This window comes from Sitophilus oryzae, unplaced genomic scaffold, assembly GCF_002938485.1.
Source record: "Sitophilus oryzae breed Bouriz unplaced genomic scaffold, Soryzae_2.0 scaffold_907_pilon_pilon, whole genome shotgun sequence".
Classification (NCBI taxonomy): Eukaryota; Metazoa; Arthropoda; class Insecta; order Coleoptera; family Curculionidae; genus Sitophilus; species Sitophilus oryzae.
The window spans coordinates 1,176,554-1,199,733 of record NW_022147536.1 but is presented as its reverse complement, the minus strand read 5'-3'; the positions used below and the strand labels follow the sequence as shown (position 1 = coordinate 1,199,733).

The following is a 23,180-nucleotide window of genomic DNA, read 5'->3' as shown; positions in this document are numbered from 1 at the left end:
TCCCGGCAGATGAAGTCAGAGAACAAATAAGGGCTCTTTTTCCAACGAGACCATACATTGAATGGGGTAACTTGAATATATCTACTGAGGAGGTGCCGGTTTTTACTACGGCGAAAATTTTATGCGCCGCGCGTAACATAAAGAATGGCAACGCGGTAGGTTTGGACGGAATACCTGTAGAGGTGTTGAAAGCAGCAGCTCTGAAGGATCCGGAGTCCATTACTAGCGTTATGAATTGGTGCTTAGTCCGAGGCCAATTTCCGAGATTGTGGAAGGTTGGAAAGCTGGTTTTGATCGAAAAGCCCAAAATGGAGAGTTCATCTGCGATAAGTTACAGACCAATATGCCTACTTAATGCCAGCGGGAAACTCTTTGAGTCCTTAATAAAAGCTAGACTGGAGACTGAACTGGAGGAAACAATAGACTGTTCGATAGGCAATTTGGATTCAGAAAGAGCAAATCCACAATAAACGCTCTTAACATAATTGTGGACAAGGTCGACCTGATAAGGCAACGCAGCTGGAAGAGTAGGGGATACACCCTTCTAACGTTGGATGTGAAAAACGCATTTAACTCTGCTCCCTGGCGGGGTATTATAGACCAATTGAAGTTAATGGGGATCAGCAGGTACCTAATTAGGGTAATCCAGTCCTACTTATCATGCAGGAAAATAGAGGCGGAGGACGGCTAAACCTATAAAATGAGTTGCGGGATTCCTCAGGGATCAGTACTTGGCCCGACGCTGTGGAACGTCTTCTATGACCAGGTGCTGAGGTTGGACATAGAAACTGGGTGCGAGATTCTTGCTTATGCAGATGACCTGGCAGTCCTGATCACAGCCTCAATGCCAAATATGTCGAAAATAAGAGTGGCGACTGCGGCGCTGATATTCGGCAACAGGCTGGATAGCATGTGTATCAGCTTAGCAAAACAGAACACGGAGTTGCTTGCTTTGGTGGGACATGACAGCGGAAATTAGAAGGCTGGAGCGCTAATATCATGGGCGAGACTATTATGCCCTGCAAAGCTCTGAAGTACATGGGAGTGTGGTTGGACAACGGTCTGCGTATGATCACCCACGTCCGCAGAATAGTGGAAAAGGCCATACGTGCACAATTAGGCACAAGGCCATATTAACACACTGTGGCGGGTAATGCCCAAGGTTGGCGGACCTAGGGCTATGAAGAGGAGGACGATGGCATCGGCCGTGACTTCTATGATATTGTATGCTGCTCCAATTTGGAGAAGAGCTATACAATATCAACACTATCAAAATATGCTGCAATCTATGATTAGGAGATTGGCCGTACTGGCGTTGGCTGGTGTCATGGCTATTGTACACCAGGTAGAGGAAAGATGCGACACCTACAGGCTGGGCAAGGAACATAGGTTGCAAGTAAGAGAAAACATCTTGATGAAATGGCAGGAGGATTGGCAGAGATATGATGGCTGGACAAAGCAATTTATTGAAAATGTGGCGGAGTGGCACAAGAATGGATGGGTGGAGGTAGATCACTTTCTTACTCAAGCTATCACAGGTCATGGGTATTTTGGCATATACCTGAAAAGGATAGCGACCGCTGTGTGTACTGCCAGGAGCAGGATACTCCTGCGCACACTCTATTCGAGTGTGGAAGATGGAGGAAGTTTAGGGCCGTGGCAGAGGCAAGGTGCGGCACCAAGGTCACGCTGGATAACGTCGGGGCACTTATGGGTGAAGACCAAGAGAAGAGCATAGCGGTTGCGGAAATTCTGAGGGTTATTATGAAAACCAAATTTCAGGAAGAGTCGGCGCAACGATTAATACATAGGATGCACACATAAGACAACCCTCTGTCTTGAAGTAATGCCCCGGGCGGTTCCGAGACGGAGACTGAGGTTTGACAAAGATGGGTTTTTAGTGGTTAGACCCTCTGGGTAGAGTAGAGAGGGAGATCCCCACACTCCGGGCCTAAAGGCGTTTCCCATCTATAAAAAAAATTGAAACCTTTACTTTACTTATTTCTGCCATTCTTTGGACATAACAAAACTCACCTTCTTAACAGCACTTAAGAGACATAAAGGACCATTACTACCGCTTTCCTGTTCAAAATATTCTAATAAAATTGTGATGATTTTTTTAAGGCTATTAAGCTATATTGTACACTTCGCACTAAAAGAGGTCCTTAAAAGAACAATGTTCGACTACGAGGTCTGTTAGTAAACATTTTTAAGCTTAAAGTACAACAACACAATTCATTTAAACCAAATATCGGTAATACAAAACTAAAGTGTTAAAACGAATGACAATTATCAGGAAATAAATAATTAAATAAAATTTTATATAATTTTTTATATTAATCTTTTTTATTTGTAGATAAATTAAAATAAAACTCACCTTATATTTTATATTTTAGTTGAAGCTGCATTAAAGCAAACCGATATCACTTTCGCACTATACACGGTGTCCTAAGCACGTACACATCACTGAAAAAAAAAGAAATTATCAGTATTAAAATATATTTTTACAATTCATATTTATTTTGCATTGTTTATCAGCAATTCTTAAATTATTCAAAATTTTAATTAAAAAATTCCCAATTCTTTACTTTAAACGATTTTTTTCTGAAAATTCTACGAAAACCACAATAGTTTTTTTTTAATAATAAATATACAGGGTGAGTCTTAAATAAGTGCCAATATTTTTAGGGGTAGTATATTTCGATCCCAGAAACACGATTATGAGCTTTATTTGGCGGAAAATAAAATTGTGAAAATTTAAAATTTTTTGAAAATTTTTTTGATAAAATCTAATCTCAATTCTTCTTAGAGCTTTATTGTAGACTGTATGAATCAAATTAAAATGTATATATTAACATTTTTCATTAAGATAAGAACTAATCTATACTAATATGTGCTAATATATAAAATCCTTAAGTGACTGACTCACTAATTAATCACGATCCTGCCCAAACCATTCAACGTAAGAAACTCAATTTTGGCATACAGGTTGATTCTACGGTGTAGAGTTTCGATAAGAATGGATTTTTCGAAATTCCAGTTCCGAGGGGGTGCAACAACCCCTCAAATATTACAATATTTTAGTATTGAAAATACTTCTGGCCGCGTTTATATGGGACCCATCTTTGAAAAAACGACATGCTCGATGCCACACGAGTTCAATAACCTGCCTAATCCACTTGTCAACACGTAAGTCGATAGTTTAGCCGGCGTTGATCATCGAAGGACGTTTGAGGGCCGAAATGAGGTCTTATTAATTTATCAGTGTGTGTGTGTGTGTCTGTGGGCTATCTATTTTATGGATATGGATGTTTGTCTGGGCCGGCGAATAAAGAAAGCCCATGTTATTATAAAAAAGAATATGCGTCAAGGCATATGAATTGTTAGGTACAGTTTGGCTATTTTAATCTAACTCTTTCCGTATGAGAAGCAAGGGGCAAATTATACGTGAAAGCGTCGAATCACATAAATAATAAATTTAGACTAATGCAATATTTTTTTCTTGGCGCGTAGGATAGGTAAATGCATTAAAGGGGAATAATTAATTAAATCATTAAGTTCCAAAACATAATAACTCGGATCTCATCGGATCTGCTGATACATTTTGCTAAAATTTAGCCTATTAGGACCTATATTTTTTATGATTATTATTTTTTTAATTAACAACTTAGGCCAAAGAAAAAGCTTGCATGGTTTCCACCGCCAACAGGCGTAAAAACACATGAATCCAAGGCGCTGCCAAATATTTATTGGGATAAGATTTTATCCTTTGAATATTGTTGTAAATAATAATTATCATTTAATTAGTGCTAGCTTATCAAAGTTCACAACATGGCGAAATTTCAACAAAATCGGCCAACGGATCTTTGGAATATTAATAAAAAAAGGTCTATTAGAAAACACCTTGATCTGTATCTTTAAAATTATACATTTCCGGACACATGTTTATATGAACTTTTTACCTTAAAACACTCAAAGAATCACCTCCTGAAGTTTGGCCAGATACTTAATTAACACCCTGTATTTAAAAATGGCTAGCTAGTGATTTAGTAAGCTATGTTTATTTTAATGGGAAAAAATACATCTCATAAAAAATAAACAAACTCATAATACAAATACTATACACTAATTAATTCATTTTAAATGTATCTAAATAGGCACTTTAATAATTGAAAAATGGTCAGGAGCACTTCATAGAATATACCAAATATGCAAAAAAAATCCAATAAAAAACCAAAAATGGCACATTAAAATCTGCATTATCTGAAATCAAACTATACCTAAACGGCTAATAAAATAATAGTGACAAGACTAAATAAAAGTGACAAGACGCCGACATCGATAACGCGATGAGCAGTTTTAAATAATTATTATATTATTCCAAGTTATTATTACATACGTGTTTTACAATTATTGTAATACAGTAGCATTCCTTCAAATAAATTTTAATTTAAGTATTGTTAATATAGTCATATTAATTATTATAGCCCGTATGATTTCTAAAATAAAAAAATCAAGCGTGTTTTATCAGAATTATTAACTGATTAAAAATAAGTAAAAATAGTTAATATTTATCAACCTCGTAAGTGTTATATTTTAATATAATTAGGGACTGTCTTAAGTTTAAATTATGGTAAACTTGTATGAGTTTCAATCATTTATATTTAAAATGTTAGGAAAGACAATATAGATTTTAGGCAAGAGGGAAGCCAATATGGGGGGGAGGACTGCGTAACTAGTAATTAAAACTTAACAATTTTTTTTACTTGATATTTTTCTGGTCGTTCACGTTGCACTTTAACTCTTCGTTGTGTCACACACAATCTAAATTTCGGATATGATGCAGAACTGATGAAATGGATTAAATATATTAATTGCAAGGTACGCAAAGAAAAATTTTTGTTAACTTTGCAAATACTTAAGGCATGCAATAATTTTAAAAAATGACGTGAGATTACTTCATAATTCTTGGAAGTCTTGAATGATAAAGATTTGAATTATTATGGGTCTGTTTTGTTTAAGAAGCTAACAAATAATTTCAAAAACTCAACTATCAAAATATATTGGTAGCAAATTTTTAAAAGTATGCATAGTTATAATGTTCTATATTAATTGGACATACTGAATGTAAACTAGGTATAGTTGTTGCAATCGATAATATATTTTGCTGCTTATTTTCAGCACAACAAAATCCGTTATGATGAAACGAAAAAAAATACCGCTACTCATATTATGGGCACCTATGTATTTTTAATTTCATATAATAATAATGGTGTTTAAAAATACATAGGTACATACTATGAGTAGTGGTTGTGACGGTTTTTTATTAGGCATGATGAAAAGAAGCTGCAAACTAAATTATCGTTGGAGCCAACTATATTTTAATTTATTTTTATCTACAGTAACTATGCACGGTAGGGGTTCAAAATATGCCTATACTGTGAGGCAATTCCATTCGAGTATAAATTAACATTTACATTCCAAGTATCTTCTTGGTCTACCGGCGCGGCACCCCATTCACCCTTATTCCCTCATTTTTTTTAAATTTTTATTGTGAAAATTGGTGAAAAGTATTTTTTTTGTACGGCGAATATAAATTTATGGGCCATCCATAAATTTAAATTTACACCTAAGTTCGAATATTGGTTAAACCTAGGAATACCCAGGTAATACCCCGAAATATGCAAAAGAAGAAGTGAGTTTAGGTTAGATTAGAATTAGGTTTTAGTTGGTTTTGCATTAATAAAAAATATAGACCTAATCTAAACTTAAGCTAAACTGACCCCCTTTTTGCATATTTTGGGCTCCTACGTGTGTATAGGAGCTCGTCATAGTGTCGTGACCGTGATCGTGACCAATCACGAATCCGCACACCTTCATATCCATCATTAATATTTTCCTCACTAAATTCTTCACTTTTACACAAAACCATCACGATAAAAATCAAATATCAAAATTATTTAACGTTGCGAACGTTAAACTTGTTCACTATACGTATCTGGAATATATTTGTGAATAGCGATCAATGATACGTTTACGTTAGACTGCCGGAGTGCTGACGTCACGAATGTCAAATTGCTTTCCAACGAACAAGGTTTAGTTCTTTTATATTTCTATTGAGCTCTCCCAAATGACGCCACAAGTTAATATAAAATGTAAAAAAACAGGTGATTGTCGACAACCGCCGACTTATGTCTGGTATTTTCAATACGCCTATGATGGTTGCGCATGTTGCAAAATCTGTGAATTTTTTATTTAAAAAACGGTCAAGTTTCCGAAAAAACGTATGTTTTATTTTGTTTTTTTTACATATTTTAAGATTTTTTAAAAATCTATACAGGGTGTTTCGAAAAATCTTGTCATTGATTAATCACGATTCTGCTTAAAGCGCTTGACGTAAAAAGCTGATTTTTGGAAAACGGATTGACTTTAGGGTGGAGAGGTTCGATAAGAAGGGATTTTTCGAAATTCGAATTCTAAGGGGGTGAAACCACCCCTCAAATATTAGAATATTTTTTATTTAAAAACCGGTGAGTTTTTCGGAAAAACTCTTAAACACGAATATTTTATTTTGTTGTTTTACATATTTTAATTTTTTTTTAAATTTATACAGGGTGTTTCATAAAATATGTCCATTGAGTAATCACGATTCTGCTTAAACTGCTTGACATTTAAAGCTGATTTTTGCCAAAAGAATTGACTGTGGGGTGTAGAGGTTCGATAAGGAGGGGTTTCTCGAATCTCAAATTCCAAGAGGGTGAAAACGCCCCTCAAATCTTACAATATTTGTTATTTAAAAAACAGTTAGTCTTTCGGGAAAACGCATGGACACGCGTAATATATTTTGTTTTTTTACATATTTTTAAATTTTTTAAAAAATCATACGGGGTGTTCCAAAATGTTGGGTAATTTCTTAACCACGATAAACCTTATTTTTAGCAAACGGATTTATCGATAGTCAAATTCCAACGAGATGAAACTACCCCTCAAATATCACCAAGTTATATAATAATATCGCCATATGGTTTTTTCTCATGCTGACATAAATGTTAGAAAATTTTATCCAGTTTGTATGTTAATGGAAATTCTTGCTTTTTTTTATCATCACCATTACTAATGATTAATTCGACGCGAACAAAGTCGCGGGTTCACGCTAGTAACTACATAATAAACTTATACAATATATCCACAACGAAATTATTGAAATATATAATAGTAATGTTTAATTCTAATTCCTGGGCTTCTTCAATTTCGTTTTAAAAATTAAAATTCCAAATTCTCTGTCACGTATGCTCATCTACGGCCAATTAAATGCGACCTAGACATTCTTAGAATTTTTACATCTTGCAATAATAATAAAAAATAATGGGTTAAATTAATTATTATACCCACATAACTCTAGTAAATAAACCTTACATCATTTTGTTTCTCACGAAAAACTTTAGGTACCTCCATAGGTACTTTATCTCAATTTAATTTAAAAAGTTACATGGTGTTTATTTGGCTCTGGATTTTATCTCTTAATTATTAAATGTTACTATTATGTACTAAAAAAGGTCTTAAAACAAGTTACGACATTTGAGTATGTAAAATAAAAAGAAATCATAATAATTAGGCCATTCACGATATATTTTTTGTTTACGAAATTTTTTTTAAAATTAAAATATACAGGATGGTCCGAACTTTATCCCTGAAACTTCGGTAGCATATTTTGCAGATAAAAATAAATAAAAAAGTTCGTATAAATGTATGTCCTATAATGCTTAGTTTCGGAGTTACAGGATGTAAAAGTTTCATTTTGATTTACATCTTTTCCAAATAATTTCTGATGTAACGTCAATATTTGGATGAAAATTGGTGCCCGGGAGTTTTTTGGCATGAGAAATTTGATTTTGATGTCAGTATGACTCCTACTTGTAGAGGGCGCCACCTACATATTTTTTAACTAGTTTGAAGAGCGATAACTTTTCGTCCGTACCTGTATGAAACTACTGAGTAAAAAGATATACATTTACGATGTTTTTCTACATAGAAATGGACTCTTGGTAAAAATCGCTACGAGTAATGGTTTTCAAGATATTTGGAATCGAAATTACCACTGCTGCTGCCATTACCCGCTGACGAGTATTTGACACGCATCAAAAGATGGTTACGCAGGGCGTTTTCTGTCATGAGCTTTTCTGTGACTGAAAAGCCCGATACGTGATGTTATCTCTCTTCTGCACTCCGGACATTCAGAAACCTCATTGCTTTGTTGCCTCTTTACTTTTTGGTTGTCGTTGTTAACTGAGTTTACAATTCTCCTCCATTGCGTTCTATTGTGCGCTGCTTCCTCCCACTGATGCTGCATACTTATCCGCTTTAAGTTTTCTTGAACAACATCCTTGTATCTTTTGAGTTGTCTACCCGGTTTCCTCTTACCCTCTACAAGTTCACCGTAAAGAAGAGATTTCGTTAGGCGATTTTCTTGCATCCTGCATAAGTGGCCAGCCCATCTTAAGCGAGATTTAGTAATCATGACTTCAGCGCTCTCACAGCTTGCTTTTTTAAGGACTGATACGTTTGAGACATGGTGGTACCATTTGATTCTTAAAAGTTGTCTAAGGTGTCACTGTTGCAACTTGTTTAATGCGTTCGTGTGCCGGTGGTACGGCACCCAGGTTTCGCTTCCATATAACATGGTGGGGATTATTACTGCTCGATACACTGCAAGTTTCGTTTTTGTGCTCAAGTCATGATTGTAAAAAACCCTGTCTTTTAATTTCCGATAAATATTCCAATAGTTCTCCGATTTTTATAGCGCCGTTATGATTTTCCGGGGGAGTGCACATGATTTTTGTTTTATCGATGTTCAGTTTAAGGCCCAAAGTCTCGTATGCCCAGGTATATGTGTTCAGCATTTCCTGTAATTGTTATAACGTATTTGCAACTAGAGCGCAGTCATCAGCGTATTGGAGTTCTGTGATGAATTTTCTACGTGTTTTTGCCCTGAGTCTTTTTATGTTGAACACACCGCCGTCATACCTGTATCTAACACTGTCACGCGTTTTGGCCTTAGCTCGGCTCTTTTAAATTAAAAAAAAAAGAAAGAAAAAAAAATTTAGAAAAGAAGTAAAAAAAAACAAATACGAAGAAGAAAAAAAATATTATTAAGTTAGCGATTAAGAAAAATAAATATTTATGGAATTTGCAGGGGTCTAGTCGCGAACAAATTTATGCCCTAGCTCAGAAAATTCGGAGAGTAGGGGCGGGTTAAGAGCGCCACTGACTTTAGACGGAAAAAAAAGTCAGAAATCCCCCAAAGGTGTATTTAGGGCCTTACAAGTTCCACAAATACATAAATAAAAAAAGTAAATAAATAAACAAAAAAAGTCAAGATCTTAGAGAATTATGTAGACATAGGGCCAAAGGAAATAAAAAAATAATGCAAACTGATTAGTTTCAGTACCCTCTATTGAAATATAAAAGGAAAATATAGGAAACAGTAAATAGAAAATACCAAATAGCAAATAGTAAATTAAATAAATCAATAAAAAAAATTGTGCACCAAGAAAAATATATCTCACAATACGCAAGTAACAAAATTACGTAAATACCTAGGTACCTTTCGTGATCACGTAAGATTTACAAAATAAAATATATATGTATATATCAGCGCAACTAAATTCAGCTAAGATATCAAATTAATCAACAAATTAATAAATCAAATAAATAATACTAAACCAATTCACTAATAATAATAATTAATAATATAATTATTAAATAAATAAATCAAAATAATCAACTAATAATTATGAATTCATCAGTTCAAGAAATTTAGATATCGATAAAAAAAATGAATAGATTTAAATTTTAAATAGAGACAAAAAGAAACTGTGTCAGCTGTATTAAATTTACAAAAAAAAATTAAAGGAAAAAAAAATGAAATATTATTTTATCAACAGAATTAAGTATGTGAAAATTTATTCTAATTAAATTATAATGTTAAAAAAATTATCTACGTTCAGTATTCGTACGCACCAATGAAATTCAAATCGTAAGATAGGGAAAAATAAAAATTGAATTGTACGATACCAAATAGTTGAAAATCTTCTAATCAAATCAATTTTTGGGCAACACCGTCGGCTGTCAACTGTCAACCGTCGACTGTCAACTCCTCCAGAAAAGTAAAATGGATACAGCGAAAAAAAAACTGCTCCAACAAAAAAACTGGCTCAGAGAGAAGTCTTCAACACAGAAGAAAAACTTCTTCGGCCCAGACAAAAAAACTTCTTCGGTCCAGACAAAAACTCTTCGGCTCCGACGAAAAAAAAACCCTACGGAGAAATAATATTATAGTTTCTCCATAGTACGAGATACCATCAAAAAAGATAGTTTTTTTTTAAAGAAGAAAAAAAGTGGAAAGAAATGTATTAATAAAAAAAAATAGGCTTTACCTGCTAACTCAGGGTTTTCTACGAATCCTCAGGTGATTAATATTATTTCTTCCCCTGGATGGAATGGGGTGCTCAATAAAAAAAAGGCGGGCTGCTTGGTTGACCCACGTCAGCGTTTTGAGGTGAAAATCCCGTCACCGGTAAACCGTAGCACCGTCCAAAAAACAAAAGGTAAGATAGGATGCTGCAGTAATTTTTGAGGCACACTCGAAAATCCCCACAAGGGTAAAAATCAAAAACTTGACAAAAATGACCGAGAGGCCTCTGTACCTCACACTAGCTGAACATAAAGTGACCAAACCAAGGTAGTTCCAAGAAAAACGAAAACCTTTTTTGCAACAAAGAAATAGCCAGATAAAAACACGAGCCCTTGATAAAATATGGATTGCCAACCATGAGCTGAATAAAGACATGAAGAAAAAGTTATATATTAAAGGAAAATAAAGTTAATATCAATAATTTATATAATTAATAGAATAAATAAAGTTAACGAGATTAATGAAAGTTATATAGAAATTTGCTTATCAAAACATTCAAAAATTAATAAATAACAACAATCTAGAGATATTGCGCATGACTCACTTGCCGGATCGATACGATATTTTTAAGACAATTATGCTTAGAAAATTCTACCTAAAAATTAAAATAGAGCAACATAAATTTAATGAGTTTAACTAAGTGACAATAGGCTCAATAATTACTGTTGATTAAATAAAATACAAAAATATATAATCAATTTATTAAAGTATATTTTGGGTTGCCTAATAGTTAATGTTAATAAAAATATAAATAAATATTTGACAGTTCAATTCAAAAATTTCTAACCTACGTATTTAGTATATAAACAGAATTAACGGCGGAAAGAATTATTTTATCTATTTCGGCTAAAATAAATATTAAATTGTATTAAATCAAACTAGTTTTGTGCTGCTTAAGTGTGAAATATGTTTAGTTAAAAATAAGGATGGAATAATTACTTTTGTTAACGTTATAAGTACGATTTCCTTTATTCTGGTTTACTGAATTTGCAACTAGATCGCATATTCAGCGTATTAATAATCTGTGATGAATTTTCTACGTGTTTTTGCCCTGAGTCTTTTTATGTTGAACACCGCCGTCATACCTGTATCAACACCCATTCCTCTTTCCTGCAGTTTGCTCCGATAACCAGTAGTGAAATTCCTCGGTAGTTTCCGCAATCTGATGCACTTCATTTGTTCTTAAATATATTTACTATATTCGCGTTGCGAAAGTCCTGAGGTACCTCTCCGCTTTCCCATATGACATCGAAGAGAGCCATATGACATCGAAGATGACCAATAAGTTCTTTGCTTGCACACTTATAGATTTCCGCTGGAATCGCGTCACAGCCAGCCGATTTGTTGTTTTTAAGTTGTTTTATGGAGGCCTTTATTTCCTGTTCCGTTATTGGGATATCTAATACATCAATGCTGTTGTAACGTTTTTAGTTCGTTACATGTCTTTGATTATGATATATGATGTCTGGCGTATCATCACCGGATTCCCTATCGTTCCGGCCGGATAATTTATTTGACGAATATTTACGTTCTCTAGTCCACAACCCTGTTATCGTTTGACACAACCTTGTTATCGCTCTGTGGAGGCGCTGTCAACATCGCTTCTGTCAACTCTCTGTGCTGTCGACTGACTTTTGCTTTTAGCGCTCTGTAGCCTAACCTAACCATCCCGGCTTTTAGAAATGGTGATTATTTAAATGTTGCTGTATAATTTGAATCAGCTGCTATTTCAAAGCAACAGGGTAGAGTTTTGGATGTCCCAACCTAACTTGTATTTGTATTTTGCTGGCACGTTGGCGTCCCTTTTCTTTTGTCCTCCAGAATGTCACATGGAAGAAAGGACATGTTCTTTATTATTTAGTGAGCCCTCGGAAGTAATTCGAGGGTCTTATGGACGGACTGTGTCCAAGGTACGGACTATTTCCAAGGTACAGGCATTATCCAAGGTCCTAGTAGTGTTCCAAGGTACGGGTAGTGTTCCCTTGTACCATTATCTTATGGACGGATGTCCCGTGAACGAGTGTCCCCAGTAGGAGTGATTTATCTTACATATAAAGTGCCCCAGCGTGGATGTAGCTTGAGCCCCATGCTGCTTCGTTCCCATCTATAAGCCAGTTAGTAGTTACGGCTGTATCAATTCATGGTGTCTTCATTCTGGCCCCTTTTGTTGTATTGGATGGCCGAGTACAGAGATGCGAAACCACCTCACGCTGTTACTGTTTGAAGAAAGATTACATAAAGAACAGCTAAGTGTAGATTTAAGTTCAAGTTTTACATTTAACATTTAAAACATTTTCAGTCTTAACTTAATAACGTACATTTTAAATAATATCGTACAGACTATATTTAGTGGTTAGATTATTAAGAACATTTATGTCGATTTAGTAGTTACAATATGATTTAGATTTTAGGTTTCCTTATATTACGCCTTGTAATAGTATTACTTTTTTATAGATATTATTATTGCACTAACATCATATAAAATATACCAAATTAATTAAAGTAATGCTACATTTCATATATTCTCTTAAACTTTACATGTCTTGTATTTTATCATAGTTGTTTTCATAGATATTTAGTACAATTCTTAACACCACTTTCGTTGACATATAACCACTATAATAATTATTAAAATTGTACAATGCTATTTACCATCACAGGCCATCATGAATAAATATAGTCATTAGTTTTAAGTAATATACAACTGTGTTTTCTTTCTCTGTACATGCCTGGCACCCAATATCTATATTTTTTGTTTATTGTTATTGATTAGTTTTCTTTCCAGTGAAATACCTTATCCACGACTGCTCTCCGATGAAAAGCTGCCGTTCGCAGTGGTAATGTTTATAAAAAACGCTACACTGTTATACTGAGGTATTGTGTTTAGTGCTTGCATATTGGGGATATTGTATTGGTTAAGGATATGGCTGTAATGCTCTTTCCAGCGATTTCTGATTTGCTCTTCCTCTTTTAGAATTAATTATCAATACCTGTCGTCATAGACATAAATTAAACATGTTGACTAAAAAGTTATTAATCATAAATTTGAAATGTTTTTATGCCAAAACTTCAACAGAAACTGTTTTATCATCATTTTTTTCGAAGAAAAATTTATTATTATTTGTTATTATTGACCATGCTCACCTGACTAAGTTACTGTGCATTATATTAAAATTCTTCGTGTAAAGAGTATCGTCTTATTAGTCTAATGAGCCACTTTCTTAAGCTCTTTTTACGGGTACTGCATACAAGACTCTACAAAAAATGTGAGGAAGTAAGTGGAGAAAGTAAATTTGGATTTAAGAACGGCTTTGGTACTAGAGAAGCCATATTCAGTCTTCAAACTTTAGTACAGAATTGCCAAGATCAGAGAAAAGATGTCTTCATGTGCTTTATAGACTATGAAAAGGCGTTCGATAACGTTAAACATTACCTCCTTATATCATACCTCAGAGACTTGGGACTTGATGGAAAAGATATAAGGCTCATCAGTAATTTGTATTGGAACCAAAAAGCTGAAATTCGAATACATAGCGTGGGAGTACAGAAGATTTTGAAATAAAAAAGGGGGTAAGGCAAGGGTGTATTTTGTCTCCAATGTTGTTCAATTTATATGTGGAAAGAGCATTCACTGAGTCAATCTCCGATAGTCCCATTGGTTTGAAAATAAATGGCATTCCAATTAATAATATCCGATATGTGGATGACACAGTGATATTGGCAGACAATGCAAATATTCTCCAAATCCTTCTAAATAAGGTAAACAGTGAAAGCCAAAGACAGGGTTTAAACATAAATACTACAAAAACTAAATTTATGGCTGTTACCAGAAACAATATTCCGAACACCAGAATTTACTTAAATGGAGAGGTCATCAAGCAGGTCACACAATTTAAATATTTGGGATGCATGGTTAACGAAACGTGGTATCCGGATCAGGAGATCAAATGCAGGATCGAACAAGCAAGATCGACTTTTCTGAGACTGCGAAGATTTCTCAGAGATAGGAATTTGAACTTCGGCCTTAGATACAGAATGGTGAAGTGCTATGTCTGGTCCGTTTTGTTATATGGTGTGGAAGCATGGACACTGAAGGTAGCAACAATAAACCGAATTGAAGCCTTCGAAATGTGGACCCTACGGCGAATGCTAAGAGTGCCCTGGGTCGACCGTGTTAGGAATGAAGACATTCTCAGAAGAGCTGGTCTGGAACAACGTGAACTCTTCGAAATCATCAAGAAGCGGAAAATAGCCTATTTGGGACACATACTACGTGGAGAACGCTATCACTTTCAGCGTCTCATTCTCCAGGGTAAAATAGAGGGGGGCAAAAGGGGGATAGGACGAAGGAAGCTATCCTGGCTGAGAAATATTCGTCATTGGACAGGCATACAGGACTTCCAAGCACTCCAAGTTGCGGCAGTTAACAGAACCATCTGATGAGGAAGACAAAGATGAACGCCTACGCAGGAATCTGCACGGCACCTTAAGAAGAAGAATATTAAAATTCCTCAACACCGAACAGCTAACTTATCATCATGATCATTCAGTATCATAGCGCGACATTTGTGGAATAATGTTCATAATAAGTTTAAATTTCAATCCTTGCAGATTATGAGGAACCCATTAAAATAATTTAATAATAAATTTGTTAATACAGTTTACATATAAACAAATGCATAATTACGTTAGTAATTGATCAACTGTTCTTGATATCTCTAATTCTTTACCAATTTACGCTTGAAAAAACTTGCTAGTGTCATGAAAAAAAATGATTTAGTTGATTTACCATTATCGAAAACTACCTACCGTCCTACTTGCTCCACGAAGGACTTGTTCCAGAGGAAGTAAAAGCGAAAACACTCCTCCGAAAAGGGGAGAGTAAAGAAACCAAAAAACAACATGACTCATCTCCATCAAAGGGCAAGAGAGGGAGCGAGAACTTCTCGCCTCTTCTCCGACAGGGAGAGAAAAAAGGCAGGATGGAAAGCCGTCCAACACCGGGAGGCAAGCAGGGACCTATCACCAGTTTTGCCGCTATTGCTGGACAAGTGAAAATGGTGGTGCTGCCAAATGATTTCCCAGAGGTTGCTCTGACCACCGACCAGCAAACGTCTCTAGAAGAGGCTATACTGGACGAAGTAGTGGCGATCGGATCGTAACACAATGATCTACAAAATGTGGGTCAGCTGCGTTTTGCGGGGATACACTTTCGGGTGGGCATGATCCTTATAAATTGTGTATCTCAAGAATCGGCGAATTGGTTGGTGGAAATCGCACCTAAGCTTAAAAATTGGCAAGGGCTGGAACTGGTTGCAGTGAAGGGAGAAAACATCCCTAAAGGGGCGGCCATAACGGTCTTTCTGCCGAGGAGCAAGGGGAAATACACCACCTACCTGCCGAGCTTTATCCAAGGTCAGAACTTGTGTATATAGAACGATGTAAGGACATCGAGTTGGCGAGTCATCAACTCGAAGGAGGAGGGTCATGGTCAGGTCCTCACAATAGGAATTGACTTCAAATCCAAGGAGGCAATAGAGAAAGAGGGACATATCCTCTATTATAGATACGGGACAACACCGGTATCAGGTCTAAGGAGAGACCAAGTTAAAGAGGTGGAGAAAATGGAGACAGATCCTCCAGCCTCCACCTCACGGGTTCGTCAGCCGGAGGCAGCTCCTCGACTGTAAAGAGCGGCACGGAGGGCCAAACTCCAACCGTGAAAGTGTGTGTACCCTCGGAGGAAGAACTGTTGTCAGAGGAAGATGGAAAATACCCTGTCCCCTCTACAACAGTGGTATGATGGGTTATAGATTGTGTGATGACTCAAAGAAGGGGGACACACAATAGATCTTTAAGGTCGCAGTGATTAACCCCCCCCCCTCTTACTTATTCTATATTTTACATTCCACTTCCATTGCCCTTACTTGCCATTTCTGTTGATTCTGATTTTTGTGCGGTTTCTTTAGGTTAATCAAAATTTCTTTTTAAAGAAATAGGGTAAATTTCGAAGTAAAAAATAATTCCAAGAAGATATTTTAAGTAAAATACCAAGCTGCTGTTAAAAGCACCATTAAAAAGAGTAGACAAGATTTAAATCTAATCATAGTATAATCAGATCTATGCAATAAAGAATTATATTTCAAATTGTCTGCCATTGTCAAGTTATTTTAAAAATGAATTATTTCTAATACCCTTGGCATTTATTTTTTCTACTCTTTCTGACATTTTCTTTTCTAGTCTTTTTAATTTAATATACCGCTCCAATCTTCTTCACAACATTTTATATTAATAGAATGGGATACATTTCTGCCAAGAATTTAATTAAAGTTAACAGATTCTATCAAGCAGGCTCCACAATAACAGATTCCATCGATTGATTCTTCGTTTATTATTCATCAACCATTATATTAAACACATACTCGACATCATTCTTTAATATCGAAATGGTGAATAAGGGGCAGAATGTATATGCCTATAATTGCCGCAACTTCCTACTGTAAACAATTTTCTGCTCTCGGATTATCTACTTAAAATTCCAATCAAAGACTTCTCAGATAGTTATTATTTTAATATAATGGCGTATTAAAAAAATAAACGGCATCCGACCGAACTACTTTTATATAGGGTGAGCCAATATTTAGATAAAGCTCCGTATCAGATTTATCACAGATAATATACTTACAGGGTCCGGCAATAGTACCTCGGGCATCTGTAGCTCCTAGAATAAAAAACTTGAGAATTGTGAATGGATGTAGTGCAAATGGATGTATTTCAGGAAAATATTTTAACTTCTATAGGGTGGCTCAAAAAAGTGTGAGTGGTCTGGATGACTTTTTTTAAATGGAACACCCTGTTTATTATTGCATTTATGTGTATCCCTTCAGATCACTTTACATAATCCTAAGGTATGAATAAATGTATTTCGAGGATATCAGAGATATTAAAAAATAAATCAAGAATATATCTTTTTCAGCCATTCTTAAAAAAATGATTAAAAATACAAGAACTGTTCTGAAATTAAAACTATATTAGGTATTTACTTTAGATGGTCTGTACTTACTTTGCTATTAATATGAAACTCGTAAATTATAAGGATGTTCAAAATTCTAAGCAAAACTTTCTAAAATATAAAATAATTTTTCTTCGTTTTTTTAAATGTAACGCCCTGTATATTATTTTACCAATAGACGGAGAATTAAAAAATGAAAATTTTTCCTATTTAGAGTATTTCAAAATTTTTAACGGTTCTAAGAGCTACAGATGCCCGACGCACTATTGCCGGACCCTGTATAGATATACAGGGTGGTCCAAACTGTATTCCGAAAACTTCAGCAGCATATTTTGCAGATAAAAATAAGTAAAAAAGTTCGTATAAATATATGTCCTTAAATGCTTAGTTTCGGAGATTTTTAGAAGTTTAATTTTTATTTCGATTTTTTTTCAAATAATTTCCGAAGTAACGTGAATATTTGGATGAAAATTAGTGTTTGGGGGTTTTTGGCACTATAAATTTGATTCTGATATTAATATGACTCCTACTTATAGAGGGCGCCACCTACATTTTTAACTGTTTTGGAGAGTAATAAATTTTAGTCCGTACCTGTATAAATCTACTGAGTAAGAAAAAATACACATTTGCGAGTTTTTTTACGTAAAAAAAGGTCTCTTGGTAAAAATCGCTACGAGTAATGGCTCTCGAGATATTTGGAATCAAAATTATCAGTACATGTCGTCATTGTCATAAATTAAACATTGACGCCTTCTCTATTCGGTCCAGCACTGGCAGACAGCGTTGGACAGGCACAAAAAAGTGTTAACACAGTGACACTATACTTGTATTCATTTAAAACTTCCCAATATGGCGGACTTCAATATGGGAAATATATGGATGACTGTTTTTGTATGTTGTTATTTTTAATAAAGTAGTCCTTTTCCCTCAGAGTTCTAATCTTTATATATAAATTTTCATAAATTATATCTACAAAATTTATTACCTTATAACTTTTTGCTAAAGACTTTGTAGTTGATACAGTTTAACAGTATGTAAAAGAGCTATTTAAATAAGATGTTTGAAAATATATATCTGTTTTTGCACACATCAATTCAATTTGTGATTAACTGTACTGAAAGAAAAACAAATTAAGAGAAATGGGGTGATCTATCAACTATAACATGAAACGCATCATCCTATTTCCAAGTCTTCTATTCATTTCACTTATTAAACAACTATAATTATTCAATAATCTTGATAATTCTAGGAACTCTCAGATTATCGTCAAAACATGAAAACAAAAATTCACTTCCTATAGTTCTTACGTCCCTTTAACTGAAATATAAGAAACAGGGGAATTAATATTCTCACTGAGAAAGTTTATAAAATTTTTACTAAATAATTTCAATAATCTATGTTTTTATTTATGACAACCACCTAATAACCCAACTTTAACGTCAACTTGACAATCATTAAAAATGTTGTTAACCAAAGAGAAAAGAAAAAATTAATTTCTGAATTCGCTAACGCCAACTTATTTTTCATTAAAAAAAAATTACCAATTTTCGTAACTAGGTCGGCCATATTGAGGAACTGTTAAAACAATTGTACTTATAACATGCCAGTGCTGGTCTACATGCGAGACTGGGGCCAGGTACTGGATACGTGTAAATCTGCCTTTAAATTCTAATAATTAATTTATATGTAAAACTGGCTTTTATGAAGTTTCAATTTAAATTTTTTTACCTAAAATGGATATTTTGATTTTTAGGTGTTTCGATTAATTCCCAGAAAATCGCTATGGTCTGTGTCTCTTCATATATCTTGTCGCACCTCGATTTGTTCTGCCAGACAAACAGTTACGCGAAAACAAGTCGCGTCAGAATTTCGGACTTGGCGAGCCGAAGAGGCGGCAAATAAGCCCCGTTCGCTAACTGTCCGCCGGCCAGGGTTGGATCGGCGTAGTAATTAGAATTTATTACGTTACATATTACTTTAATAAATATACTATATTCTGTTTTTTTTTCTCAGGTAAGATTTGGACAGACGACGACAGAAGAAAAGCAGATGATCTATTTATTTTACTAAAAAAAGTTTCTAATATTTTTTAAGTTAACTATGGATGGGTTTAAATATAAATCCGTCATGCGTCGTCTCTTGTTGTTTTTAACCAGTTTTATTGGTTTATTTCAAAAATGACAGATCATATTTCAATTTTATTGGTTTGACGCTTTGAATAAGAAGACTAAGGAAGGAGCATATCAAAAATCTTAGGTACACGGCGATGGGCCTCAAATATGGCCGACGTAAATTCCGGTTTATCAGTGTCGTTCTAATTTTATTTAAAAAATGTAAAACGTATGTAGGGTAGACGTTGGGTAGACTCAATAAATTGTTGTTTTATTTTACGTTGTGAATAAATGTTGGTAGTTATTAAAATTGTTATAAAAATATACCGTATGATCGAAAAAAAACGGCGTCCAGTTGGCTGGGAAATGACGATCGATGACATTTCCCATATAATTTTACATATAAAATGACAGCGATCTTCACTTCATAGCCATCGTTGACGCCGTTTTTTCTCGATCATACGGTATAGTTCTAATAAAAATAGATAAGTTATAATAAGTATTTATTAACACAAACATCCGATACGCTACTGAAGCAGGTAAGTTAAATTAACGTATCTAAATTCTTTGACATCTAATCTTTGACAAGTAATAAATAAAAGCTAAAATGCAAGAAAAATATATAATTTTGTTAATTTAAGTGAATTTCATAAATGATCGGTTTACTACACGTATGTATATTATATAGTCACTTACTAGCGAAAAGTTGTTCCATTATTTCACTCAATTTTTGCCTAGATCTACCGCACGCTACACAACCAACTATTTTAGAGTCTTTTTCGATAAATCGCGATAGTGTCACTGTTAATTTAAGTTCTGCCACAATTTCCATCTAGATTTACTACCTTTATACAACTATCAGTAGTAGAATAAATAATAAATAACATAAAATAAGCTCCGTAAAGACTGACAAATCCACAAAATTTCAAATCAAATTCAAATGTGTCAAATGAATCGTCAAACAGAACTGTCAAGGATCCCCACCCTAGAGAGCTTTTATGGTGCCTTTTCCGCCCACCATGCATGAATACATGGATAGCATTATGCTCCTTCCTTAGTCTTCTTATTCAAAGGTTTGACGGAACGATGAACGATAAATGGACGCCGATGCGTATGAACTCGCCTTTAGATTTTTGAGGCTTGTCAAAGTCTTGCCAAATTATAGGTTATAATTTTGTGTCAACTTATGTCAAATAACCTCCGTTTTGGAAGATGATGCATTTTGATTCGTGTTATTACGTGTGTTTTGTGTCTTTTGAAGTCAAGTTGAGGAAAAATCGAGGGAAAATTAAGTGTAGACCCAGAGCACAGTTTATAGTTAATACTCGCTGCCTAGGCAGTTACCATCAATAAAGTTTGTATACAATCCCGTCGTAGCTAAGTGCATCTCGTATATGGTACAAGGATAGTACTAAACATATACTAAAACTGGAGTAGCTGTAAAATAGCGACATCACACGATAGGTAATTAATGGATTTTAGTACTTGGAAACTAACTTAATGGATTTTAGTACTGCAGAAAAATAATGTCAAAAGCTACTGGTTAAAAAAAAATTAAGATTAAAGTTAATTAATCAACCTTTAAGGTATAAAATTTGGTAAGTGTTATTATTAATGAAATAGTTTGTTTTATTTATGTTGTTTTATTTATTCCTGTGGAATATTATAAATTTTTATTTGTACATAAGTTATATTGATAAATATAATTATAAATGCGGGAAGTTTCTTGAAGCTTGAAAGTAAAAAATAGTTCTTTTTTATATTTTTTTGGTGTGTGGTGTTTTGTTATTGTTTGTTTTGTATTAACACATACCATTTTTTTTAATAAAATAACTCGATTAGATTTCTTCAGTTTTATACAGTTTTTTTCACAATATTTTGAAGTAATCACTTGTCAGTCAAATTTCAAATTAATTTTCTGCTATGCGTTCCAATTGTACCAACTTATTTCTTTGTAAAATAAAATAAACTACTTTGAAATTAAAATGACATCTATCACTGTCAAGGATCTTGTCGTTGGACAGACTATAGCCGTTGTTAGGAAGGTGAATTTTGTTGATGTAAAAATAATAACTGTTTATAATATTTATAATTAATTTATCATTGTTTCCTAAAATATTTTGATCACAAGAAAATATTTAAAAGTGGGCAACGCCGGCGCCGTGCCGGTCCAGCTTAATCACGCGACTAAAAGTTTATTTCCTTTGACCTAATACATTTTTCTGCCTTCCTCTTCCAATATTTTTTGAGATAATTTGGCTACGCGCCATAATGCGCCTAAAATTTTTAGTCATATTTTTAGTTATTATGGAACCCATCGGCCGACTATTTGATGGCATTGCATAGTCTTAATCTATGCGCTGACAGGGAATTTTTAGTCGGCCGACCGTTTAGTTGCAGATTTATAACCAATATATTTTTATGGAGCCGGGCTAACATGCAATCAAATAGTCGGCCGATCGCCTTCATAAGAATATATTGTTTCCACTTTTGCAACTATCGTAATATTGTAAATCAATATATGTGCTATGACAGGCAATTTTTAGTCGGCTGACTAAAAATTGCATGTCATAGCACATAATATATTGATTTACAATATCCGAACTATTTAAAAACCTAATTCAGAGAATTCAAGGTGTCATGTTTTTCAATTTAATACAAAAAAATTCACAGTCCTTTTGGTTCAAAGATACAACAGGGGGGGGGGGCACGAGAAAATGATGAATAAAAACGTAATAAATATGAATTAGTTCTTAATATTTGTGTATTACATACATATGTTTAAATAACGAACTTAACAAAAAACAACAGATTTAAAGATTCACTGAAAAAGTAGTAGTGTTAACATTAAATAAAACATTATCTTATGCGATCGCACCTTATCCGTAAAACAAGCAAGCAAAAAAACCTCGAAAAAAACAAAATAACATACAAAACATCAGGTTAACATGATAACAGATGATCAATGACAGATAAAGAATTCTTACGGAAAGTTACACTTTACGATATAATTTTTTAACTGTTAAAGGCAAACCCCATTTAAACACAAAACTTTTTAATACCTACTACTGTATCTAAAAGAGATTTTTTAAATTACTAAATTCTTAGCCACACTTCTGTTTTTCTTGGCTGTTGTGCGTCACGTCAAAGATTAACAGGCCCACGTTTGCACCTCAAGGCGATGCTGCAGACCACTAGGTAGACCGGTCGTAGAAATTTATGTTATACAACTTGTAGTCAATCTACACAAATATTATCAAAAACTTTTTTTCTTTTAAAATGTGTTCAGATTTTGTAAAAGTATAAGTCAAAATCGCAAAACTTAAATTTGATATGAGTTTCTTAGTTTTTAACTAATATAGTGGCGAATTACAAAAATTCCTTTTCAATGAAAATCAGTTAAATAAAATAATTTAATAAATTACTTTTTCCCGCGACTACGTTCGCGTTACACCTTGAATCGTTCATGCATTGATTTAAATGATTTTTTACTTCTTTATAGAGAGCTAGTGAACATAGATGTTTTTTATTTTTCATCTTTTTTTTTATTTATTAAGAGCACTAATACTCTCTTTATAGGTTA

At 34.1% G+C, this 23,180-nt stretch overlaps 2 protein-coding genes across 3 annotated transcripts in view; one reads left to right on the top strand and one right to left on the bottom strand.

Annotated features, from left to right (window-relative positions):
- LOC115890696 overlaps positions 1–23,180 on the bottom strand; it is a 317,145-nt gene that overhangs the window by 252,826 nt on the left and 41,139 nt on the right. For both annotated transcript variants that reach the window (XM_030911002.1, XM_030911001.1), the window contains exon 2: positions 2,378–2,466. The gene's annotated coding sequence lies outside the window, so the exon portion shown is untranslated. The remainder of the gene's footprint in view (positions 1–2,377; positions 2,467–23,180) is intronic.
- On the top strand, positions 1,154–1,738 carry LOC115890678. Its single transcript, XM_030910980.1, has one exon. The coding sequence runs from the start codon at positions 1,154–1,156 to the stop codon at positions 1,736–1,738; it is 585 nt and encodes a 194-aa protein (XP_030766840.1).

Coding starts and splice junctions, on each gene's coding strand:
- LOC115890678 (XM_030910980.1), top strand. CDS start 1,154: ATGCCCAAGGTTGGCGGACCTAGGGCTATGAAGAGGAGGACGATGGCA.